Source organism: Nannospalax galili, unplaced genomic scaffold, assembly GCF_000622305.1.
Source record: "Nannospalax galili isolate Female #2095 unplaced genomic scaffold, S.galili_v1.0 scaffold212, whole genome shotgun sequence".
In the NCBI taxonomy this organism is placed as follows: Eukaryota; Metazoa; Chordata; class Mammalia; order Rodentia; family Spalacidae; genus Nannospalax; species Nannospalax galili.
This window is the reverse complement of record NW_008333884.1, coordinates 3,368,521-3,391,907: the sequence shown is the minus strand read 5'-3', so window position 1 is coordinate 3,391,907 and position 23,387 is coordinate 3,368,521. Positions and strand designations below refer to the sequence as shown.

At 40.8% G+C, this 23,387-nt stretch overlaps 1 protein-coding gene across 2 annotated transcripts in view; it reads right to left on the bottom strand.

Moving 5' to 3' along the window:
* Rpa1 (replication protein A1) overlaps positions 1-23,387 on the bottom strand; it is a 78,786-nt gene that overhangs the window by 25,764 nt on the left and 29,635 nt on the right. For both annotated transcript variants that reach the window (XM_008828791.3, XM_029561447.1), the window contains exon 5: positions 8,910-8,998. In XM_008828791.3, coding sequence (XP_008827013.1) covers positions 8,910-8,998 — 89 coding nt within the window. The remainder of the gene's footprint in view (positions 1-8,909; positions 8,999-23,387) is intronic.

Here is a 23,387-nt window from a genome sequence, read left to right as displayed (position 1 = left end):
TAGTTTGATGGCATTTAGATATATTCCCTTCTCCCCACTGCTCCCCTCCCAATTTAATGAACTCTCATATATATATATATAGAGAGAGTGTGTGTGTGTGTGTGTGTGAGAGAGAGAGAGAGATTTACTTTCTGAGAGAGAGTCTCCCTGTAGCCCCAGCTGGCCTGGAACTCACTATGTAGACCAGGCTGGCCTCAAACTCGTAGAGATCGGCCTGCCTTTGCCTCCTGAGTGCTGGGATAAAAGGCATGCACCACCACACCCAGTTTATTGCACCACAATTTTTAAAAGCATAACATATATTCATTCTAATATGTACACTTTTACATGAGTTAAAATTGTTATAATTTTTACTAACATAATATAATGATAATTTTAGATTCACTGAAGTGTGGTATATAACTAGCAAGCCTCCAATTAATATTTGAGGCTGGGGATGTAGCTCAGTTTGTAGAATGCTTCTGCAACATGCATGAAGCCCTGGGCTCCATCCCCAGCAGTACGTAATTGCACATGATGGCTCATGCCTATAATCCTGGCACTTGGGAGGCAGAAGTAGGAAGATCAGAAATTCAAGGTGATCCCCTCAGCTACATAATGAGTGTGAATCCAGCCTGGGATGCATGAGACCTTGTCTCAACAGTAATAAAAGTAACAACAACAACAACTCCAACAACTAACTCCTCCTCCTAACGCCTCTTCCTCCTTCTAACTCCCCCCCCCCACCTCTTTGTATTTTTCTAACAACTTCTAGTGGTTTTCTGAGTGTTTGCTATGGACCAGGTAGAGGGGTTAAGCACAGTATTCCAGGAACTGTCAGCACTAGGCAGATAGCACTGTACCCCTGAACACAGCTGGGAAGAGAGAATTCAGGCTAGGTCCACGTACTTCATCACCATCACCATGCAGTTAATTTTTAATTGTAAACAGCAAATTCTGGCAGCAGTAACTCTAATTATAAAGGACATAAAATATAGTAATTAGGAAAAGCTACTAATCTACTTAATCAAGTAACCCTTACCTCTTGCAAATCTGGTACAAGAGACAAGAGACAGCCCTGAACCAAATGAACAGCAAGAAATCAGGTACATTCTACATAGCAGCATTGCCCTGCAATTACCGTACTGCAACATACCAGCTGCCTATAAGACCTGAAATAAATCAATCTATAGCTAAGGAAAAGCCCTTTGAAAAGTCAAATTAAATTGCAAAACAATAATGCAGACTCAGTTTATGATAATCTGTTTGTGCCACTTGCACAGCAACCCATTCCGGTGTAAGACAGAACAACATAATTCTTGGACTCCAGCACTGTGCAGGCTGCACGTTGGTTCTGAGCCAGGAGGGAAACAAGATCAAGCAGCAGACCCAATTCCTCAGGTAACTTGTACTCAGATTTATCATTTTTTATTATCTATTACAGCAAGTGAGCTGCGGGCAGTGAGAAATTAGCTTGTATACAATGGGGTATACAAAGTAACAAAATGTACCAACTTCCCAAAGCAAGTGCTTTCAAACAACAACAACAAATAGAGTGACCTGGACATAGTGGCCAGAATCATGCTGAAAAGAATTCCAACTAATAAAAACAAGTAATGCTAATAAACTGAGCATTGTGTAACACATTTAAGTCTAAGCAAACCATGATTATCAATAGTACAGATAAACACAATTCATACCCTCATACACTGACAAGAGCAGTGCTAAGTATGAAAGATTTGAAACCACCCAATTCAGCAGGATATGCAGCATGAGCTATGTTTGCAGTTTTACTGCTCACACTTGGATACTTTGCATCTTCTCAATGTGGCAGTAGTAGTATAATTAATGCCCATCTGCATTCCAATGCATATCCTGGAATTCCTATCTATCTAGGCTAAATTTATTCAACTGATGGTACTGGTCATCTGATATGTAAAAAGTTCTGGAGGACATAACTCTAATGAGTTCTTTCTCTACTAACAGTTTCCTTACTTTCCAAGAAAATTGGAAGGCTATTCCTGTGGTGAAAAACACTGTGCTGTAATAGTCATGCTAACCAAGACTTTCCAGGATGGCCCAAGTAACAATGTTACTGATCTGGTAACAATGAAATTCAATGGGAAATAATCCTGAATAGCAAATTCTTTTTCCATCCCTTTGAGCTCTAACAGAAGCTAAAAAAGGGAAAGGGCCAGTGAAACCACACAGAGACAAAAAACTTTTCCTACAGCTCTTTTCTAACCCCAAGCAAAAGTACCTGTCAACCTTTCATCTCCATCTTTGTGGCAAATACTTGCTCCTAAATAGTGTCAGATGCAACTACTTAATAAAATAAAACAGTATGATAACCAATACGCTCATTTTAATTTTTCTTTTTTGGGGGGAAGACAAGTTCTCATGTAGCCCAGGCTGGCCTCAAACTTGGAATGGAGTCACGGATGACCTTGAAGGACCTCATCCTTCTGCCTCATCTCTGAGAGCTGAGATTATAAGATGGGTGTCATGCCCAGTTTTGGTTTCTGGGTTTTATCATTGTGCTTTGACTCAGTGTTGGGATACAGGTTTGTACCATCATGGTGGCCTTTGAAGTTTTAAATTATTAAACTAGAATATGAGATTGGTTTGTAGTAATAAAGTTTTGTTAAGATAGGTATGATGGCTCATGCTTGTAATCCCAGCACTCAAGAAGCTAAATCAGGAGGATTGCTGTGAGTTTGAGGCAAGTCTTGGCTACACAGTAAGTTCTAGGACAGCTGAAGCCATTTTATTAGTAAAATCCTCTCTCAAACCTATCATATAGCAAAACAAAACACAAAAACGCCATAAGCAAATAAAAAAGAATCTACAATTCATATCCAAGACAAAGGACAAAGCTCCCAACATAGAAATTGAGAGGAAAAAAACAAGCAACCCAAAAGAAAAAGGGCCAACAAAAGAACAGCTAGTTCAGAGACCAAAGACCAAAACCAAAACCAAGTGAAAGCAAAGGGGCTCTTCAACATTTAAAAGGATGCTGACAAATTAAAACCTATACCATGATACTGCTTTTCCGCTACCAAACTCATAAAAATTCAGGAATTAGCATACTCCATTGGCATGGCTGTAAAGAAACCAGTTATTTTCAAGCACTGATGGTGGGAATGCAAAATGACACTATTGGACATGGAGAAAACTCTATCTGCCAACCACAGGCAGGTTCACCATCTGACCCAGCAATCACATCTGGCAAACAAACCCACTCTGCCATATGCTGGCATATATGTAAAAAATTCATTGCAGCACATTGTTTCTTTTTTGCAGTGCTGGGGATCAAACCCAGGACAATGTACACATTTAATAGCAAAAGCATGAAAACAACTCTTAAGGGTCCAACAGTAAAGGGCTGGCTAAAACTATGGAATAACTACACAATACCCAAAATAAATCCAAAATAAAGAAATTAATAAGAAGGGTTGGAGAGGTGGCTCAGCAGTTAAGAGCAAACACTGCTCTTCCAGAGGACCTGAGTCCTATTCCCAACACCCATGTTGGGCAGCTCACAACAGCCTGTAACAACTCCTGGGGGAATCCAATGCCTTTGGCTTTTATGGGCATCGGCATGTGGGTGCACATACCCCTCCCCCCAACATATACACATGAGTTCAAGGCCAGCTTGGTCTACACAGTGAGTTTCAGGTCAGCTGGGGCTCCAGGGAGACCCTGCCTCAAAAAGACCGAAAAAAGGGGGAGGGGGGGCTGGAGAGATGGCTCAGCAGTTAAGAACACTGGTTGCTCTTGCAGAAGACCCGGGTTCGAATCCCAGCACCCACATAGCAGTTAACAACTGTCCATAACTCCAGTCCCAGGGGATCTGACAGCCTCTTCTGACCTCCGTGGGCATTGCACAACACAAGTGCACTTCCCTACATGCAGGCAATACACGCATACATGCAAAAAAAAATAAAATAAAATAAATACTTTATTTTTTGTGAGTTCAAGGCCAGCCTGGTCTACATAGTGAGTTCCAGGACAGCTGGAACTACCCTGTCTCAAAAAGACCAAAAAGAAAAAAAAAAAATTTTTTTAAAAGCTTTTTATTTATTATTTTCATTTTATGTGTATACATGTATTGCCTGCGTGTAGGTAAGTGCACCCGTGCATGTAATGCCAGCAGAGGTCAGAAGTCTGTCGGATGCCCTGGGACTGGAGTTACGGACAGTTGTTAGCTGCCATGTGGGTGCTGGGATTTGAACCTGGGTCTTCTGCAAGAACAACCAGTGTTCTTAACTGCTGAGCCATCTCTCCAGCCCCTTATTTATTTATTTTTATTTTATGTGTATGAGTGTCTTGTCTGCATGTATATAAGTGCACCCATGTTGTGCAGAGCCCATAGAAGCCAGAAGAGGGCATCTGATCCCCTGGGGCTGGAGCTGGAGTTAAGGATGGTTGTTAGCCACCATGTGGGTGCTGAAGAACAACTAGTGCTCTTAACTTCTGAGCCATGTCTCCAGTCCTAGGACTTACTATGGCTTGCCAGAAATTTACAGCAATTCTCATACCTAACTATCATCTTAACAAAACTTTATTACTACAAACCAATCTGATATTCTGTTTAAAAAGATTTTAAAAAAGAAAAAAGAAAAGAAGCTTGTGGCACATAGCTGTAATCCCAGCATTTAGGAGACAGAAATACATGAGTTTCAGGATTACCTGGGCTGCAAGGCAAGCCTCTGTTTCACAAAAGATAAATAATAAATAAATAAATAAATAATAATAAATACAAAGAGAAGAGAGAACCTAATTCCATGTAAGCCGAGTGGAGTATGGGATCAGTGTTCATGGTTGGTTCATTTGCAGAGTTGCACCAGAAGGATAAAAAGAAATCACAGCTGGGTGTGCAGACACACACCTTTAATCCCAGCACTCAAGAGACAGGCAGATCTCTGTGAAACTGAAGCCAGTCTGGTCTACGTAGTGAGTTCTAAGCCAACTGGGGCAACAGAGAGACCCTGTCTGAAAAAAAAAATTTTAAAGGGCTGGAAATGGCTCACTGGTTAAATGCACTGGCTGCTTTTGCAGAGGCCTTGGGTTTGATTACCAGCACCTACGTGACAGATAATAACCATCCAAAAATCCAGTTTCTGGGATCCAATGCCCTCTTCTAGCCTCCATGCTCACTACATGCATGTAGTATGCTCACATACGTGAGGGAGGCAGAACACTCCTAACACATAAAAATAAATTTTAAAAAGGAGAAATCATCAAGTTAGAGCAAAAAAAAAAAAAATCAAGGTACACCTATATACAGTTTTAAAATCAAATTTAACACAAACTTGTGCTAAAAACATAAATATATTTAAAAAAAAAACCTATGGGAAAAGACATACCAAGATAATACTAATTTGGAAAAGGTGAAGTGGCCATATTACTATCAAAGTAGCCTCCAAAACAGAATTTCACCAGGGGTAAAGAAAGTCATTTCATAATGACAAAGGAGTCAATTCATCAAAAGAACATTGTAATTCTAAATGGTTATATATTTCTGAACTGAGCTTTAAAATGGAGGAAGCAAGAATGCTAATAGAATCACAAGAGAAACAGAAAAACTTACAATTACAGTCAGTATAGTCAGAGGCTCCAATATTCCTCTCAACTGACAGAACAAGTAAACAGAAAATCAGTGAAGAATCTAAAATACAGCAATTAAGCCCAGCACTCAGAGGCAGAGGCAGGAAGATCTCTGTGAGTTCAAGGTCAGTCTGGTCTACATAGTGAGTTTCAGGTCAGCTAGGGCTACAGGGAGACCCTGTCTCAAAAAAAAAAAACCAAAACAAAACAAAAACTTGAACTATTACTCACACTCACTTGTCCTGACATTTTAGAGGACTGCAGAATTCCACTCTTTCCTAATGTACACATAGTTTATTAAAAAGTATCATAATCTAAGACATAAAAATAAGACTCTAAATTCAACAGAATTTGAAACACATATGTGTTCTTTGACCACAAAGGAATAAATACACTTGTAAAAAAACGATACGATGTCAAGAGAAATGACAAGGGTTTGAATAAAAATTAGTACATATCGGAATCTGCTGTATGAGCCAAGCTATGTACCACATGTGGTGGCTGAGGCAGAAGGATCACAAGTCCAAGGAAGTCCTGAGCTTCATAGTGAGTTCCAGGCTAGCCTGGGCTCCATAATGAGACCTTGATACACTGCTAAAAAAAGGGGGCGGGGGGAAGCCCAGATACATCAGTGAATTTAACTACATAAAATACTTAAGGAAAGAGTAGCACTTTCTTTTTTTAAAAAAAAATTATAATTAAGACAGGGTCTCCCTGTAGGCCCAGCTGGTTTGAAACTCGCTATGTAGATCAGGCTGGCCTTGAACTCACAGAGATTCACCTGCCTGTGCCTCCCAAGTGCTGGGGTTAAAGGTGTGCGCTACAATGCCTGGCAAGGGTAGTACTTTCTACATAAACTCTTCTAGGTAATTTACAAATGAACATCTCCCAATTCATCCTATGAGGTCAGGATTACTCAGATTCTAAAACCAAACTGACATGACAAGAAAACTATAGACTAAAATCACTCATGGACAAAGTCAAGTAGACTTAGCAAAGCAAATCCAAACAGATATAAAAAGGATAATACACCATAAAATCCAGACTTATTCCAGAAATCCCAGGTTGGTTTAGTATTCAAAAATCAATCATTATAATTCACCATATTAACTAACCAAAAAATGGACAGCCACACGATTATCAATATACAGAAAAAACATTGACAAAATTCACCATTTCTGAAAAAAATTTTGGCAAACAAGAAGTAAATTTATTCAATCTGAAAGGAGTCTACTGGCTGGGTGTAACGGCTTACCCCTGTGATCCCAGCACCCCAGGAAGAGGTAAGGGGCAGAGAGTTCCAGGTGAGACTGGGCTAGAGTGAGACCCTGTTTCAACAAGCCAAAATACGAAAAATAAAACAAATCATGATTAAAGCCAAGAGCTGGCTCAGTGGGTAGAGTTTGACCCCTGGACCACACAAGATGACAAGAGAGAAGTGGTTCTGGAAAATTGTTCTCTGATTGCCTCATGCATATTGTGGTATACATGCATCTGTTCTCTCTCTGTCTCTGTCTCTGTCTCTCTCACACACAAAATCAAATACATGAAAATGTTCAAATTCACAATTAAAATTTTTTGAGGAAGAGAAAGGTTCAAGATAGTCTCACTCTGTAGCACAGGCTGGCCTCAAATTCACTATGAAGTCAAGTTGGCCTCAAACACTCCCACCTCAGCCTTCAGAGTGCTAGGATTACAAGCATGAGCCACCATACCCAGCTCTTTTCTTTTTTTGTCTTTTTGAGACAGGGTCTCCCTGTAGCCCCAGCTGGCCTTGATCTCACAGAGATACTCCTGCCTCTGCCTCCCAAGTGCTGAAATTAAAGGTGGGAACCACTATGCCCAGCTACAACAGTGTATTCTTAAAAAAAAAAAAAATTATGGGGCTGGAGAGATAGCTCAGTGGTTAAAAGCAATGGCATTCACATGGTGGCTAACAGCTGCTGATAACATCAGTTCTAGGGGAATTCAATGCCCTCTTCTGCCCTCCACGGGCATTGCACAACACGTTTGCACATGAGTGCTGGGATTTTAACCCAAGTCCTCTGCAAGAGTAGCCAGTGCTCTTAACCGCCACCTCTCCAATCCCCAACAGTCTATTCTTAATGTCTGTTTTGCTACTAGAAAATTTTTCCTTGATGAAATTCAGTAAGTTAAAAAAAAAAAATTTAACTCTTGGTCAATCCTATCTGTTGTAAATATTTTAACCTAGTTTAAATACTTTCTTATTTTTAGTATACAATTTATTTCAATGTAATCAAATATTCATTATGAATTACTCCAATCCATTTATGCAATCTTTTTCCTCTTTGTTTTTTATTTTATTTGGCCTGGTGGAGGGGCAGGCAGGCTTTCTCTTTTTATGGAGTCAGTGAATTCACTTTTTGTCTTGCTCTAGAACTTCAATTGTCTCTCTTGTCTAAAATAATAGATTCTTTAAAAATTTCACTATGTTGTTCTATATATTCCACAGAAAATAAAATTAGTACTTTTGCCTGAGAAAGAAACATTGGTACACCTGGGAGTGGAAGCAAGAAGATCAGGTGGCAAGGTCATCTCCAGCTACAAAGTTTGCGCACAGCTTTGGCTACATGAGACTGTCTCAAAATGATGATGATAACGATACTAAAATGATAAATACGAGCCAAGTGTGGTGGTGTACATCTGTAATCCCAGCACTCAGAAGGCTGAGCCCAGAAAAACTGAGATCAAGGCCATCATGGGCTAAAACAACAACAAAAACAGCAACAAAACTCCATAAATATGCTTAAGACAAATCTTAAGAAAACACATTTCTTGGGGCAGAGGAGATGGCTCAGTCAGTAAAGTCCCTCCCTGCAAGCCCAAGAACCAAGGTTTGGATCTCTGGGGCTCCCAGATTTAGTGAGCTCAAGGCTCAGTGAGAGAACCTTTCTCAAAAAATAAGGTGGAGAGCAATAGGGGAAGACGCACAACTTTGGTCTCTAGCCTCCAAATGCACACACACGCACACTCAAACAGGTACATGTGCATGCATCACAGGCCACACAAAAGAAAGCCCATCTCTCCCTGGTATTCTACGTATGGTAGAAATCGTAGGTACTTATTTCAGCCAACTCTTACAAAGAGTGACCATTACATTCTTTCCTACCGTTCTCCCTCTTTATTCATAGATCATTTCCTCAGTATTAAAAGCAGCTGACAGAATAACCTGGTTGCTAGACCCCCCACCCATCACTGTTTCAATATGACTACCACCTCAAAGTGAATTCAAAAGGTAGAGTTATGGATTTATAAAGCAGCTTCCAATTGAAGTCTATAACACGTCAAGAGGATTTTACCTTCGTTATAGGGCACTGGATTGCCAATCTTTACTCCAACCGATTCAGCTGATTTCAAAACTTCCAAGTCCATCAAAATAACTACTCTCCTACAAAGGCAAATAAAAACAAATTAGAATAAATAATTCTGAAGCCTTTCAGATGACAAGCTATTTAGTCGGTCTTTGATGACTCTTTTCATAAAACTATCTCCTCTATCAGTTATTTTTGCATTCCTGAATAACTTGAGAAATATACTAATTCCTATGTAATTATTCCCTTAATCTTTCACCATATCATTACCAAATTTTTATGATTATAGGGTATTCATTTCCTATCTAGTCCCTTAATTAAAATGGCACACCTTGCTACATACTATTATCTCCATGAAGTCATTGATACAAGAATTCAGATTACTGAACACAAGATTATGTGGCATAAACAAATGATCTGTTTTCAGAAGCATATACTTACCTAAACAGTTATTTTTTCCCAGTAAAAAGCAATTACGACAGTTTTTTTTTTTTTTTTTTTTTTTTGTCTTTTTGAGACAGGGTCTCCCTGTAGCCCCAGCTGTCCTGGAACTCACTATGTAGACCAGGCTGGCCTTGAATTAACAGAAATCTGCCTGCCTCTGCCTCCTGAGTGCTGGGACTATAGGCATGCATCACCACGCCTGGCCCATGACAGATTTTTTTTTTTTTTTAAGATTTTATTTATTATTTTTATTTTATGTGTATGAGTGTTACGCCTGCATGTAGGTAAAGGCACTGTATCGTGCAATGCCTGTGGAACACAGAACAGGCTGTCAGATACCCTGGAACTGGAGTTACGGACAGTTGTTAGCTGCCGTGTGGGTGCTGGGATTTGAAACGGTCTTCTGCAAGAACAGCCAGTGTTCTTAACCACTAAGCCATCTCTCCAGCCCCCAACAGTAGATATTCCTTAAAAATTTAATTACTGGGGGTTAGAGAAATAGCTTAGTCAGGGAAGTGACTGTGCAAGCATGAGGACCTGAGCATGATCCCTAGTGTCCACATCCAAAGTTCGTTGTGGCAGCACATGCTTGTATTGTAATCCCAGTACTGGGGAGACAGGAGGATCCCTGGGCTTTGCTGACAGTCAGCCTTGCCAAAACAGCACATGCCAGCACAACGAAAGAGTTTGTCTCAAAAGTTGATGGTACCTGAGGAGCAACACCAGAGGCTGACCTCTGCTTATGCGTGTACAGGTGCACGCACGCGCACACACACACACACAAATCAAAATATTTTCAGCTATTGTTATGTATCTTTAAAAACTTACAGACCTTTGACCCATTTTTAACAGATCAAAAGCTTTCATTAACTTCCTAAGCACAAACCTTAGACATGGCTTACAAGGCATTGTATGATCTGGCTCTGCTGTGCTACCTCAACTCGGCACCCTCAAGCTCGCTGCCCTCTAGCCCAGCTTATTTTGGTTCCTGGCACATGCCATGCTTCCTCCTGTTGCAAAGATTACATGTGCTCCTCTTTCTGTTCATCAAATATGCACTTTTAGCTCTTATCTCAAAATTGGAATAGAACCAGGGACTTATTCATGCTAGGCAAGTGCTCTATCACTGAGCTACAGCAAACAGCACTTTAAGATACACCGCCTTAGTCTCTTATTTGGATCAAATTTGATTTGTCCTACTCTATTACTAACATGATTTTGTTCCTTCAGAATACTTAGTTTTGGGGGCTGGAGAGATGGCTCAGTGGTTAAGAACACTGACTGTTCTTACAGAAGACCCGGGTTCGAAGCCCAGCACCCACATGGCGGCTAACAACTGTCCGTAACTCCAGTTGCAGGGGATCTGATAGCCTCTCTGTCCTCTGTGGGCATTGCACGACACGGGTGCACTTACCTACATGCAGGCCTAACACTCACACATAAAATAAAATGTTAAAAAAAAAAAAAAAGAAGAACACTTAGTTCTCTGGCCCGTGCTCAGCTACTTGTATAACCTAGGACCAGCTGCCCAGGAGTAACAGTGCCTCACAGATATGCCCACAGGCCAACCCAATAGAGGAAATCTCCAAGTTGAGGGTTCCTCTTCCCAGGTGTGCCAAGTTGACAACTGAAGCTGTCCAGCACAACATACATCTTAAATATTACCAAAATGAATGCAATGGTAAATTAAGAGAACACAATGACCGGAACATGTTAAAATTCTTTAATCATCAGCAAAACAGAGGCTACTGACAAACTGTGAGGATTAGAGACAAACGATTTGGTATCTTAGAAAAACTGAGGGGGAAAAAGATAGAGGCGGAACACAGGGATGTTAAAAGACTGAAAGGTCATCAGTCCACTGTTTTGTGAACTTTGGGTCCTGATTTCAGATAGGAATATATATACAAATACAGACATAGACACCTATATAAATATTTCTACATCCATCTACATATGAGTAGTTGGAAACTGAACACTGAGTGGATATTTACTTTAGATGTAAATGGTACTTATTTTGTGTGTATGGTGTGTAGCGTGAGTACATGTTCATGTTGGTGTGTATGTAAATGTGTATGTATAGAAAACAGAGGTCAATATTGGGGGTCTTCTATTACTGTATCTATGTGCCATGGTGCATGAGTGGAGGTGCCCTCAGATACCACAAGAGGGTGCTTTCCCCTTAAGATAAAAGTTACAGGCAGTTGTGAGCCATCTGGTGTGGATGCTGGGAATCGAACTCAGGTCCTCTGCAAGAGCAATGCCTGCTCTTAACCACTGAGCTAGTCCTGCAGCCCTTAAAGAGAGTTATCATTTAAAAAACAAACAAACAAAACAAACAAACAAAAAAACCCCTAAATATTTCTGGAGATGGGCATGGTGGCTCAAGTCTATTAAAGCACTCGGGATGCAGAGACAGGCGGATCTCTGTGAGCTCAAAGCAATCTGGTTTATACAGTGAGTACCAGGCCAGCTGGGGCTATAGAGAAACCCTGTTTCAAAAAGATTGAAAAAAAATTTCTGGATGAAATAATGTATCTGATACTTCAAAATAACAGTAGATGGGAGAAGGATACAGACAGACCAAGACAGGACATCAGGTGATACTCCGAGTCCAAAAACTGGGCTGTAAGGGCACTCATAATTTCACTGCATGTTCTGTCTACTTTTATAAATGTTCAAAATCATTCAAAATATAAAACAGACTTGAAAAAAGAGAAAGGAAGCTAAGAGGATTACTTTTAAGGCAGGATTTATTATGTAAGAATGAAAGAATAGTTCAATATTAATCTGTTAAAATAATTTATAATATTAAAGGATTAAAAATAATATGATTATATCAAGCTGCAGTAAAAGCTTTTTAAAAAATTCAAAGAGCCATTCCTATAAAACCCTGAGCAATATAAAGACTTAAGAAAAAAAGTCCTGAACATGATAAAGTACATGTACTTCACAAGATAAACTCATGTTGAGCAGTCAAACTAAAGGCACTGCATTACTATCCAGGTATAAAGAAGGTACCTGCTGACACCAATGTGCTAGATGATTTAGGACCATTAAAAACCAAGGTATGAGGGCAAGCTGAGCCACAGAGATCAGAAGAAGATGTTGGATCCCCTGGAACTGAAGTTACAGACAGTTGTTAGCCACCATGTGGGTGCTGGGGATTGAACCCAGGTCCTCTGTAACCAGATACTCACAACCCGAGTTTGATCTCTGGAAGCCACAGGGAAAGGAGAGAACTGACTGGAGAAAGCTCTTCTGTGACTTCCATACAGAAACTGTGGCACACATGCCCTCCTCCCAATAGTAATAAAAAAATTATGGCACATGTGCCCACATACAACACCCCAAAATAAAAAATGTAAAAAAAAAATTTTAAATGAAAACATTTTGTAAAAAAAAATTCAGAGAAACAAATGACAAAAATATTACAATAAAGAGATAATACAACTGTCTAGAAAATACAATCCATATGGAAGAAAAAAACACAGAAACTGCTCAAAGCACTAAAATCATCTCCAGATGATTGTTCTGTGGCTCAAAATTTAAAAAAAATACATATTTTATTCATTATTTTTATGTGTATGTGCGTATTGCGTGCATGTAAGTGCACCCGTGTCGTGCAATGCCAGCGTACGACAGAAGAGGCTGTCGGATCCCCCTGGAAGTGGAGTTACAGACAGTTGTTAGCTGCCATGTGGGTGCTGGCATTCGAACCTGGGTCTTCTGCAAGAACAACCAGTGTTCTTAACCACTGAGCCATCTCTCCAGCCCTAGCGTGGCTCATAATTTTAAGGGTTGTGAAGGTGTTCAGAACCTCCACTCAGTCCTTGCTGCCAAGACAGTAAACTGGAATAGCTATTTGAGAAAACAGTCTGATAATTCCTTAAGAAGTTAAATCACAACTGGGTGTAGTGGCATATGCCTTTAATTCCAGCACTCAGGAGGCAGAAGCAGGCAGGTCTGTAAGATCAGGCCACCTGGGACTGCAGGGAGACCCTGCCTCAAAACAAACATAGTTAAATCACGTTAGAGTCAGCATCTGATCTAGCAACTCCTTTCCTGGATATATCCATCCCCTGGAATCCATGGAGGAATGGTTCCAGGACACCCTGGAATAAGAGAAGCTATAGATATTCATATAGTATTTACATTTAACTGATGCACATCCTTTTGTATTAAATCATCTCTAGATTACTTACTACACAATATAATGTAAGTGCTTTGCAAATACTTGTTATATAATATAAGGACAAGAAAATGTCTGTACATGTTCAATATAGATACACAATTTTCCCTGAATATTTCAGATTAGTCATTTGATGAAAACATGGATTAAGAACATACAGAAAGGGCCAACTGTTTTAGAAATGGAAATGTGTGTCCATATAAAAACTTGTACACAAATCTTCAGTGCATTATTCAAAATAGCAAAAAGATGGAAACAACCCACAAACTGAAGAACAGATAAGCAAAATGTGCTGGGCCTGAGGGCTTAGGCCTGTAATCCCAGGTACTTGGGAGGTTGAGGCAGGAGGATGTCAAATTCAAGGCCAGCCTCAGCAACTTAATGCAACCCTGTCTCAAAATAAAAGGTAGAAAAGACGGCTAGGGCTGTAGTTCAGCGGTAGAGCTCCAGTCTAGCATGTGTAAGGCCCTAGGTTCAATCGCCAGTAACACAAAAGAAAAATGGGTAAGCAAAATGTGATCTATCTATACCATAGACTACTACAGCCACACAGAGGAATGAAGTAGTGACACACGGACACGGGTTACAACCTGGCCCTGAAAACACTATGCTAAATAAGAGAGAAATGTCATTGAGGACCAAGTAAAGGGTGCAGGGTTCCTTCCCTCCCTCCCTCTCTCCCTCCCTCCCCCCCTCCCTCTCTCCCTCCAGAGACAGGGTCTCCCTGTAGTCCCAGCTGACCTGGAACTTGCTATGTAGACTAGACTAGCCTTGCTCTCAGAGATCCGCCTGCCTCTGCCTCTTGAGTGCTGGGATTAAAGGCATGCACCACCACGCCCAGCAGTGCAGGAAGGATTTCTTTATGGGGTAATAAAATGTTCTAAAATTAATTGTGGTAATGACCGTTCAATGCTATAAAAATGTTAAAAAATACTTTTAAACAAACTGTATATGTTGTTATCAAAGAGTCAAAACATGCCGGGCATGGTGGTGCCTTTAATCCCAGCACTCGGGAAGCAGAGGCAGGCGAATCTCTGTGAGTTCAAGGCCAGCCTGGTCTACATAGTGAGTTCCAGGACAGCTTGGGCAACAGGGAGACCCTGTCTCACCCCCCCCCCCCAAAAAAAGAGTCAAAACAAAAACTGGCACATGGCAGTGGTACATGAACAGAATCAGATTGAGGAAAGACAGCAAATTCAGGAAATACCAGTCTCTTTAAATTTGCTTTTGCTACCAACTATCAATTTTACATACAGCTATCAGATTAATTTCTTATTGTTTTATTTTTGGGTTTTAGAATCTCAACACAGCTCAGGCTGGCTTCATATTTACTTTGTAGCGGAGGATGACTGAACTTCTGATCCTCCTGCCCCAACCTCCCAAGTGCTGGGATTGTAAGTGTACCCCACCACGCCTAATTTTATGTGGTATTGAGATAGAATGCATGGCTTCATGCATGCTAAGCAAGCACTTTACCAACTGAGCCACATCCCCAGCCCTATCAGAGCAATTTTTTTAAAAAAAACTTAAAAGTTTACAACACAGCTGAGGATATATAGCTCAGTGCTAGAGCGCTTGTCTATAATGTGCGAGGCCCTAGGTTAAATCCCTAGCACTGGAAATAAAAAAAAAGTTGGGCTGGAGAGATGGCTCAGTGGTTAAGAACACTGGTTGTTCTTTCAGAAGACTCGGGTTCAAATCCCAGCACCCACATGGCAGCTAACTGTCTGTAACTCTAGTTCCAGGGGATCTGACAAACCTCTTCTGTCCTCCACGGGCATTGCACGATACGGATACACTTACCTACATGCAGGCAATACATGTATACGCATAAAATAATAAAATATTTTTTTAAAAAAAGGTAAAAACATTTAGAACTAAGGGCTGAGGATGAAGTCATACACAAAGCTCTAGGTTCGATCCCCAGGCACAGGCTTACATAATTCTAGCACTCATGAGGTAGAGGCAGGATCAGAAACTTAAGGTTCTTCTTGGCTACACAGCAAGTCAGAGCCCAGCCTGGGCTACATGGGACTCTAAAAAACAAGACAAAACAAAATGAAATTTAAAAACTCTTAGAACTCTCCTGGTCAAGACCCCAGGACTCCCATCACACTCAGAATAACCCTAACATTCCCTCTGGTGCCTGCAAGCCACCATCTGAATAAGAAACTAAGATCCTTCCTCATGCCTTATGTAAAAATAAACCTCATGTAAACGAGACTATTTTAAAAGTTCACGGAAATGCCCCAAGAACTAAAAAATGGTCTTAGAATTTAGTCAAGAAGCTTCTTTAGCAAGATATAAAATCCATGGGCCATAAAGGGGAAAATGGACTTTTTTTGAAAAATTCTGTATTTCTACGTCAGAAAATACCATACATAAACAGACTAAGATACAATAGGGTAAAATATGTAAAAGAGACCCCAGAGTTAATATGTCTGATTTACAAAGAGCAGCTATATAAAACTTATTTATTATGTATATAGTTTATTGCCTACATGTATGTAAGTGGATGTGTATGTAATACAATGCCTGCAGAGGTCAGAAGAGGGTGTCCCTTGGGACTGGAGTTATGGACATTTGTTGGCAACCATATGGGTATTGGAAACTGAATCTTGCAAGAGCAGGCAGTGCTCTTAACTGCTGAGCCATCTCTCCAGGGCCTATAAATAAAAAGTTCTTAAAAGGACAAAGTAGCCGGGCATGGTGATGCACGCCTGCAGTCCCAGCATTCGGGAAGCAGAGGCAGGCGGATCTCTGGGAGTTCAAAGCCAGCCTGGCCTACATAGTGAGTTCCAGGACAGCTGGGGCTACAGGGAGATTCTGTCCCAAAAAGCCCCCCCCCCCCAAAAAAAAAACAGACAAAGTAAGGACTGAGGAGATAGCTCAGTGAGTAAGAATGCTTGTGTGCCAGGAAGAGGTCCTGCATTTGAATTCCCAGCACCCATGCAAAAAGTCAGATGTGGTGGTGCTTTGTAACCACAGTGCTGGAGAAGGCTGATGATCACTGGGACTCACTGGCCACCAGCCTCACCAAAAAACAGCAAGCTTGGGGGTTGGGGATTTAGCTCAGTGGTACAGCACTTGCCTAGCAAGCGCCAAGGCCCTGAGTTTGGTCCTCAATTCCGGAAAAAAAAAAAAAAAAAAAAACCAGCAAGCTCCAAGTTCAGTGAAAGACTTGCTCTCAAGGGAATAAGGTAGAGTGCGACAAATGGGGATATCAGGTGTCTACTGCACGTTCAAACCACACACAGGCACAGAGCAAATTTTTTTTACTTGAAAACATTAAATTAGGGCTGACGAGATGGTTCAGTGAGTAAAGGCACCTGCTGCATAATAAGCCTGGTGACCTAACTTCAATACCTGGAACCCAAGTAAAGGTGAAGAAAGAGCCGGGTGTGGTGGCGCACACCTTTTTTGTCCCAGCACCGGGGGAGGCAGAGGCAGGCAAATCTCTGTGAGTTCAAGGCCAGCCTGGTCTCCATAGTGAGTTCCAGGCCAGCTGGGGCTACAGGGAGACTCTGTCTCAAAAAGACCAAAAAAAAAAAAAAAAAAAAAAACAAACAAAGCAAAACAAAACAAAACAAAAAACAAAACTGACGGGAGAGAACCAACTCCATAAAGTTGTTCCCAGAGCTTTACATGTGCACCATGGCATGTGCCCCACTGTATACATGTAGTAGCTCTCTCTCTCTCTCTTTCTCTCTCTCTCACACACACACACACACACACACACACACATATATATATATATATATACAATGCCAATAGTGAAATAAATTTTTGAATAACGGAAATAGTTTTTAAAGAGACAAAATACATAATAAAAATTACACAAAGGCCAAGTATAGTGGCACAGACTTTTAATACCAGAGGCAGAGGCAGATTTTCTGAGCTCCAGGCCAGCCTGGTCTACATAGCTAGTACCAGGCTAGTCAGGATTGCATAATAAGACCCTGTCTCAACAACATTAATAATAATAACAAATAATTAGTCACTCCAAAGAATTAAGCTGGAAGTGACGGTGCAGGCTGTAATTTCAGTACCCAGGAGGTTGAGGCAGGAGGGCTGTGAGGTTAAAGCCAGCTTAGGCTAGGTACACAGAGAATATAAGACTGGTCTCAAACTCTGAGGCCTTAAAGTTGTAGTGAAAACTTGTCTCAAAAATAAGTGAGCGGCCCAGGAGAAGTGGCGCACACCTTTAATCCCAGCACTCCAGAGGCAGAGAATCTCTGTGAGATTGAGGCTAGTCTAGCTACATACTGAGTCCCAGGCCAGCTGGGACTACAAGAAGACCCTGTCTCAAAAATCAAAATTGAAAAATAAGAGGACTAAACCTAGATGACTACCAAAAAGGCCAGGCACAGATCAATCAGATACAGGTACATGCAGGCTCTCAGCAGGTAAGCAAGAACACAACATGCCACTCACAATGCTGAGGTAGTAGCTGAGGCAGAGCCCACGAGAGAACTGAATCTTTGAAAGAAGAGAAACTCTGAAGTTTCCCAGCAAGGTCTGCACTCAACCCCAGCAAAGCTCTCCACCCTCCCACAACCAAGTCCTAGAAGACAGAAACACTGCTTAGAGCACTTGTGGTAACCTGGAGAGGAAGATAACAGGTCCCAGGTGGGAAGGCTGGCAAGAAGATGTGCCTAGCCTCAGCAATGTAAGAACAAACATGAATTCGGGCAGAACCATCCATATTTTTTAAGCATGTACAAGTCAAGAGGAAATGGCAACAATTCAACATATGATGAATGAAATGAAAAGGAACAAGGCAGGCAAAAAGACAACAAACCTGGCCTAGAAGAAAGCCAAGAGAGCAAGTGATACTTCCCAAAGCCATTCACAAAATAAGACTGAATTCATTAAAACAAGGGCCAAAAGAGATTCTGAAGAGACAGATGAGCAGGGAGCTCAAAGAGCTAAGGAAAAAGCAGGACAAAATCACCACTATCACACATCTGATGGTCAATATTGTCAACCTGACACAATCTAGAATCACTTAGGAGTGATCTCTGGGCATGCCTGTGAGGAGTGTCTAGATTACGTTAAGAGGGGGAACCCCCCCCAATAACTATGGGCAGCACCATTCCATGTGCTGGGGTCCCAGAATGAATAAAAGGAGAAAGTGAGCTGAGCACCAGCATTCAGTGCTTCTGGCTTCCTGTCTGTGGCTACAACATGAGTCTGATGCTCTGGGTGCCATGATGTAATGTACCCTCATGGGAGCCAAAATAAACTCTTCCTTAAGTTGCTTTTATCAGGTATTTTGTCATACCAACGAGAAAGGTAACTGACACAACATCCAATAACTAAAAAATATTAAACATTAACAAGCAGAAAAAAAGAGCTACACTGAATTGCTTATCATGTCGAAAATGATGAATCTAGTACATGTGAGAGACAAGACACTAAACGACATACATGAAGTAAAAAGTTACTCAGGAGCTCAGCTACTGAAAGAAAAATAGGAAAGATCTTCAAGAGTCAAGGACGGAAGCTCATGCCTACAATCCTAGCACTTGGGAGGCTGAGGCAGAACTGTTGTAAATTTGAGACTATCTAGGGAGTTCCAGTCTGATTCTAGCTACAGAGAGAGAGCGAGCGCCTGTTTCAATAAAACAGGACTGGAGAAATGGCCCAGTGGTTAAAGCACTTGCTCAAGAGGATGGGAGTCTAGATCCCACTTAAATGCTGGTGGGTATGGCAGCCACCTATTTAACCACAGAAGGTGGAGAGGGGAATCACCAGAACAAGCTGGCAAACAGAACTAGCCACATCTGTGCGCTCTGGGTTTGATTGAGAGACTGCACCCAGATGAATCTTGCCTGCCTGTAACGTACAATTTTGAAAACTCTCACATCATTATTATTACTGCTTTGGTTTAGATTGTGCATTGTTAATAAGAATGTAATGCTTAGAGCTGGCAATATAACTCAGTGTTTTGGCAAAGACTCCTGACGTCAAGCATGACAACCTGAGTTGAATCCCAAGTAACCACATGGAAGGTGCAAACACGCCAACAGCTTTCTCTGACTGCCCCCCACCCTGCCACGTACACACACACGTTTTTGTTTTTGAGACAGGGTCTCCCTGTAGCCCCAACTGGCCTGGAACTCACTATGTCAACCAGGCTGGCCTTGAACTCAGAGATTCGCCTGCTTCTGCCTCCCAAGTGCTGGGATTATAGTCGTGAGCCACCACTCCCAGCATCTAATAATGCTTTCTAAAAAATTTTAAGAGATGGAGAGATGGCTCAGCTGTTACAAGCACTGGCTGTTCTTGCAGAGAACCAGGTTCAGGTCCCAGCGCCTACATGGCAGCTAACAACTGTGCAATTCCAGTTCCAGGGGGATCTGATACCCTCTTCTGACTTTGGTGGGTGTTGCACTTACAATACATACAGGCAAAACACTCATAAAATAAAAATAGAAAAAATAAACAAAATGTTTAGGGAGTTGGAAAGATAGCTCAGTGGTTAAGAGCGCTGGCTGCTCTTGCAGAAGATCAGGGTTTGGTTCCCAGCACTCACATGGCAGCTCACAACCATTCATAACTCCCAATTCAAGGGGATCCAACATCTGAACTCCATAGGCAATGCAATGAACATGGGTGCACTTACACACATGCATGCAAAACACTCAGACACATAAAATAAAAATAAGCAAGCCTTTAATAAGCAAGTGGCACACGCCTTTAATCCCAGCACTCAGGAGGCAGAGGCAGAGGCAGAGGCAGAGGCAGGCAGATCTCTGTGAGTTCGAGGCCAGCCTGGTCTCCACATTAGCGAATCCAGGCCAGCTGCGGCTATAGGGAGACCTTGTCTCAAAAAGACTAAATAAATAAATAAATAAATAAATAAATGCAAAGAAAGACTTTTTAAAATTTTTAAATCGTACTTAAATTATCATCCTCATATCAAATTACTTATAGCAATTCACAAATCACTTCTAAATGCAGAAACCTGGAATGATGTTCACTAATAATACTGGTGATTTCCTAAAGGAGTTTTAGACAATCTTGTTCTTTCTTTGCATTCTTCTGTACTGCACAATGATACTATGTATCTTATCTATTATTTATTTACCCAATCATTTATTTGGATGAGAAAGACCTTTTTACAGTCCAGGCTGGCCTCAAACTTACAATCCTTGTCTCAGTCTCCAGTGTTGGGATTATGGGAATGTGCCACCAGCTCAGCATTACACATAATTTTAAACAAAAATAATACTCTCTCTAAAAAAAAAAATCAAGGGACTAGAGAGATGGCTCAGCGGTTAAGAGCACTGACTGCTCTTGCAGAGGACCCAGGTTCGATTCCCAGCACCCACACGGCAGCTATAAACTGTCCTCAACTCCAGTTCCAGGGGAACCCAAAGCCCTCTTCTGAACTCTGCAGCATTGCACAACACAGGTGCGTTCACATACATGTAGGCAATATACTCATACACATATAATTAAAAAAAAAAAAATCAAATACATGTATAAAGATGAAGCTGCAGAAAAGGTAAAGAGACACTGGTAAAAATTTAAATTTTTAAATAATGAAATGCTATATATAATTTAATTATTAATTCAATTATTAAAACCCATACAATAGTATGCTTAGCAACACAAAATGACAGAGTAACATGTCACAAGGACCATAGCTGGGCATGGTGGCTGAGGCAGGAAGACAGCCTAGGCTACATAGTGTCTCAAAACAACAGAGGAAAGAAATCTTTGTAAAATTTAAAGTGGTATCAAAAAATCTTGTTCCATATAAAGTCATGTTTTTTACATCATAGAAGCATTTATATTCATAGAAAAAGATAAGAAAGCATATATGAACAAAACGTTATTCGTAGGCAGAATTATAGTTATCTTTCTCTTTGTGTTTTTGTGGTATATGGACATATTATTTGCATAATGTAAGGTCTGTTGCCTAAGTGTGATGGTACATGTCTATAATTCCAGCTGCTGAGAGGCAGAGGCAAAAGCATCACAAATTCAAGGCCAGCCTGGGCAACACACAGAGAAGCTGACTCAAAACAAAACAGGAGCAATCCTGTCTCAACAAAACAAAACAGGACTGGAGGAATGGGTGGGACACGTTATCGTATTAGTAGAGTGTGCCTCTAATATCCTTGAGACCCTGGCTCTTATCCCCACTACCAGAATTAAAAAAAAACAAAAGCATAGGCTGGAGAGATGGCTCAGCGGTTAAGAGCACTAATTGCTCTTGCAGAGGACCCAGGTTTGATTCCCAGCACCCACATGGCGGCTACAAACCGTCCTTAACGCTAATTCCAGGGGAATCCAACACCCTCTTCTGACCTCCGTGGCATTGCAGGACATGGGTACACTCACGTACATGCAGGCAATATACTCATGCACATAAAATAAAAATAATAAAATATTTTAAAAAAACCAAGAGCACAAAATTCTGTTATATTAAAGGTACTGCTGGGACTAGTGAGATGGCTCAGCAGTTAAGAACACTGACTGTTCTTGCAGAAGACCCTGTTTCAAATTCTAGCACCCACATGGCAGCTAAACAGCTGTCTGTAACTCCAGTTCCAGGGGATCCGACAGCCTCTTCTGTCCTCGAGCATTGCACGACACGGATGCACTTATCTACATGCAGGCATAACACTTATACACCTAAAATAAAAATGATAAATAAAATATTTTTAAAAATAAATAAATAAAAATGAGAGTAGACCTGGGGATGTGGCTTAAGTGGGACAGTGCCTGCCTACCATCCCCAACACTGCAAAACCAAAACCAAAACCAGCACAGATAACTTTAAGACCTGTTTTATTCGGGGAATGATAACAATATTGACCTATTTAAAAAGTCCATTAACTCAAATGCAGATTTAAAAAATTAAGAATCACCATAAAAAAGAACAGAATGTATGACTTCTAAACCAATAGGAGGAAACTATCAATCCACAACAGAGGAAAGAAAAAAAGAAAAAAAATAGCAGTAACATAATTAAAAAAATAATAATAAAGAAAAAAGACTAAAAAATAGGATCAGAGAGAGCCCGGTGGGCAAAGCAACATGAGTCTGATCCCCAGAGCCTGTGGCAGAAGGACAGAATCAATTCTTCAAACTTGCCATTTAGCCTCCACACTTACATACATCATACACCCAATAATAAAATTCTTGGGGCTGGAGAGATGGCTCAGTGGTTAAGAGAACTGACTGTTCTTGCAGAGGACCCAGGTTCGATTCCCAGCACCCACATGGAGGCTACGAACCATCCTTAACTCCAGTTCCAGGGGAATCTGATGCCCTCTTCTGACCTCCACAGCACTGCATGACATAGGTGCACTCACATCCATGCAGGCAATATACTCATACACATAAAATAATAAATAAAATATTATTTTAAATTTATTTTAAAGAATAAAAACTAAGAATAAATTTACCAATCAATTGCTGCTCTTTTCATAATACCTAAGAGATGGAAGCAACCTAAGTGTCCCTCAACTGACGAGTGGATAATGAAAATGTAGTTTATTTATACGATGGAGTTTTACTCAGCAGTAAAGAAAGATGAAATCATGAAACTTTCAGGTAAATGGATGGAACTAGAAACTGTTATACTAAGTGAAGTAACACAGACTGAGAAAAAAAATCGACATATATTCTCTCTCATATGTGGATCCTAGAACCAAACACTCACAGGTGAGTATGTACCCAGACATAACTAGAGGAACGAGGATAATGGAAAGGAAACAGGGAGGTAAAGGAAAAGAAAGTACCTGAAAGAGAACAATAGAAACAAGCCTTAATAAGGGAGATATGGATAAAAATTGGGTTAGTTTAAGGGA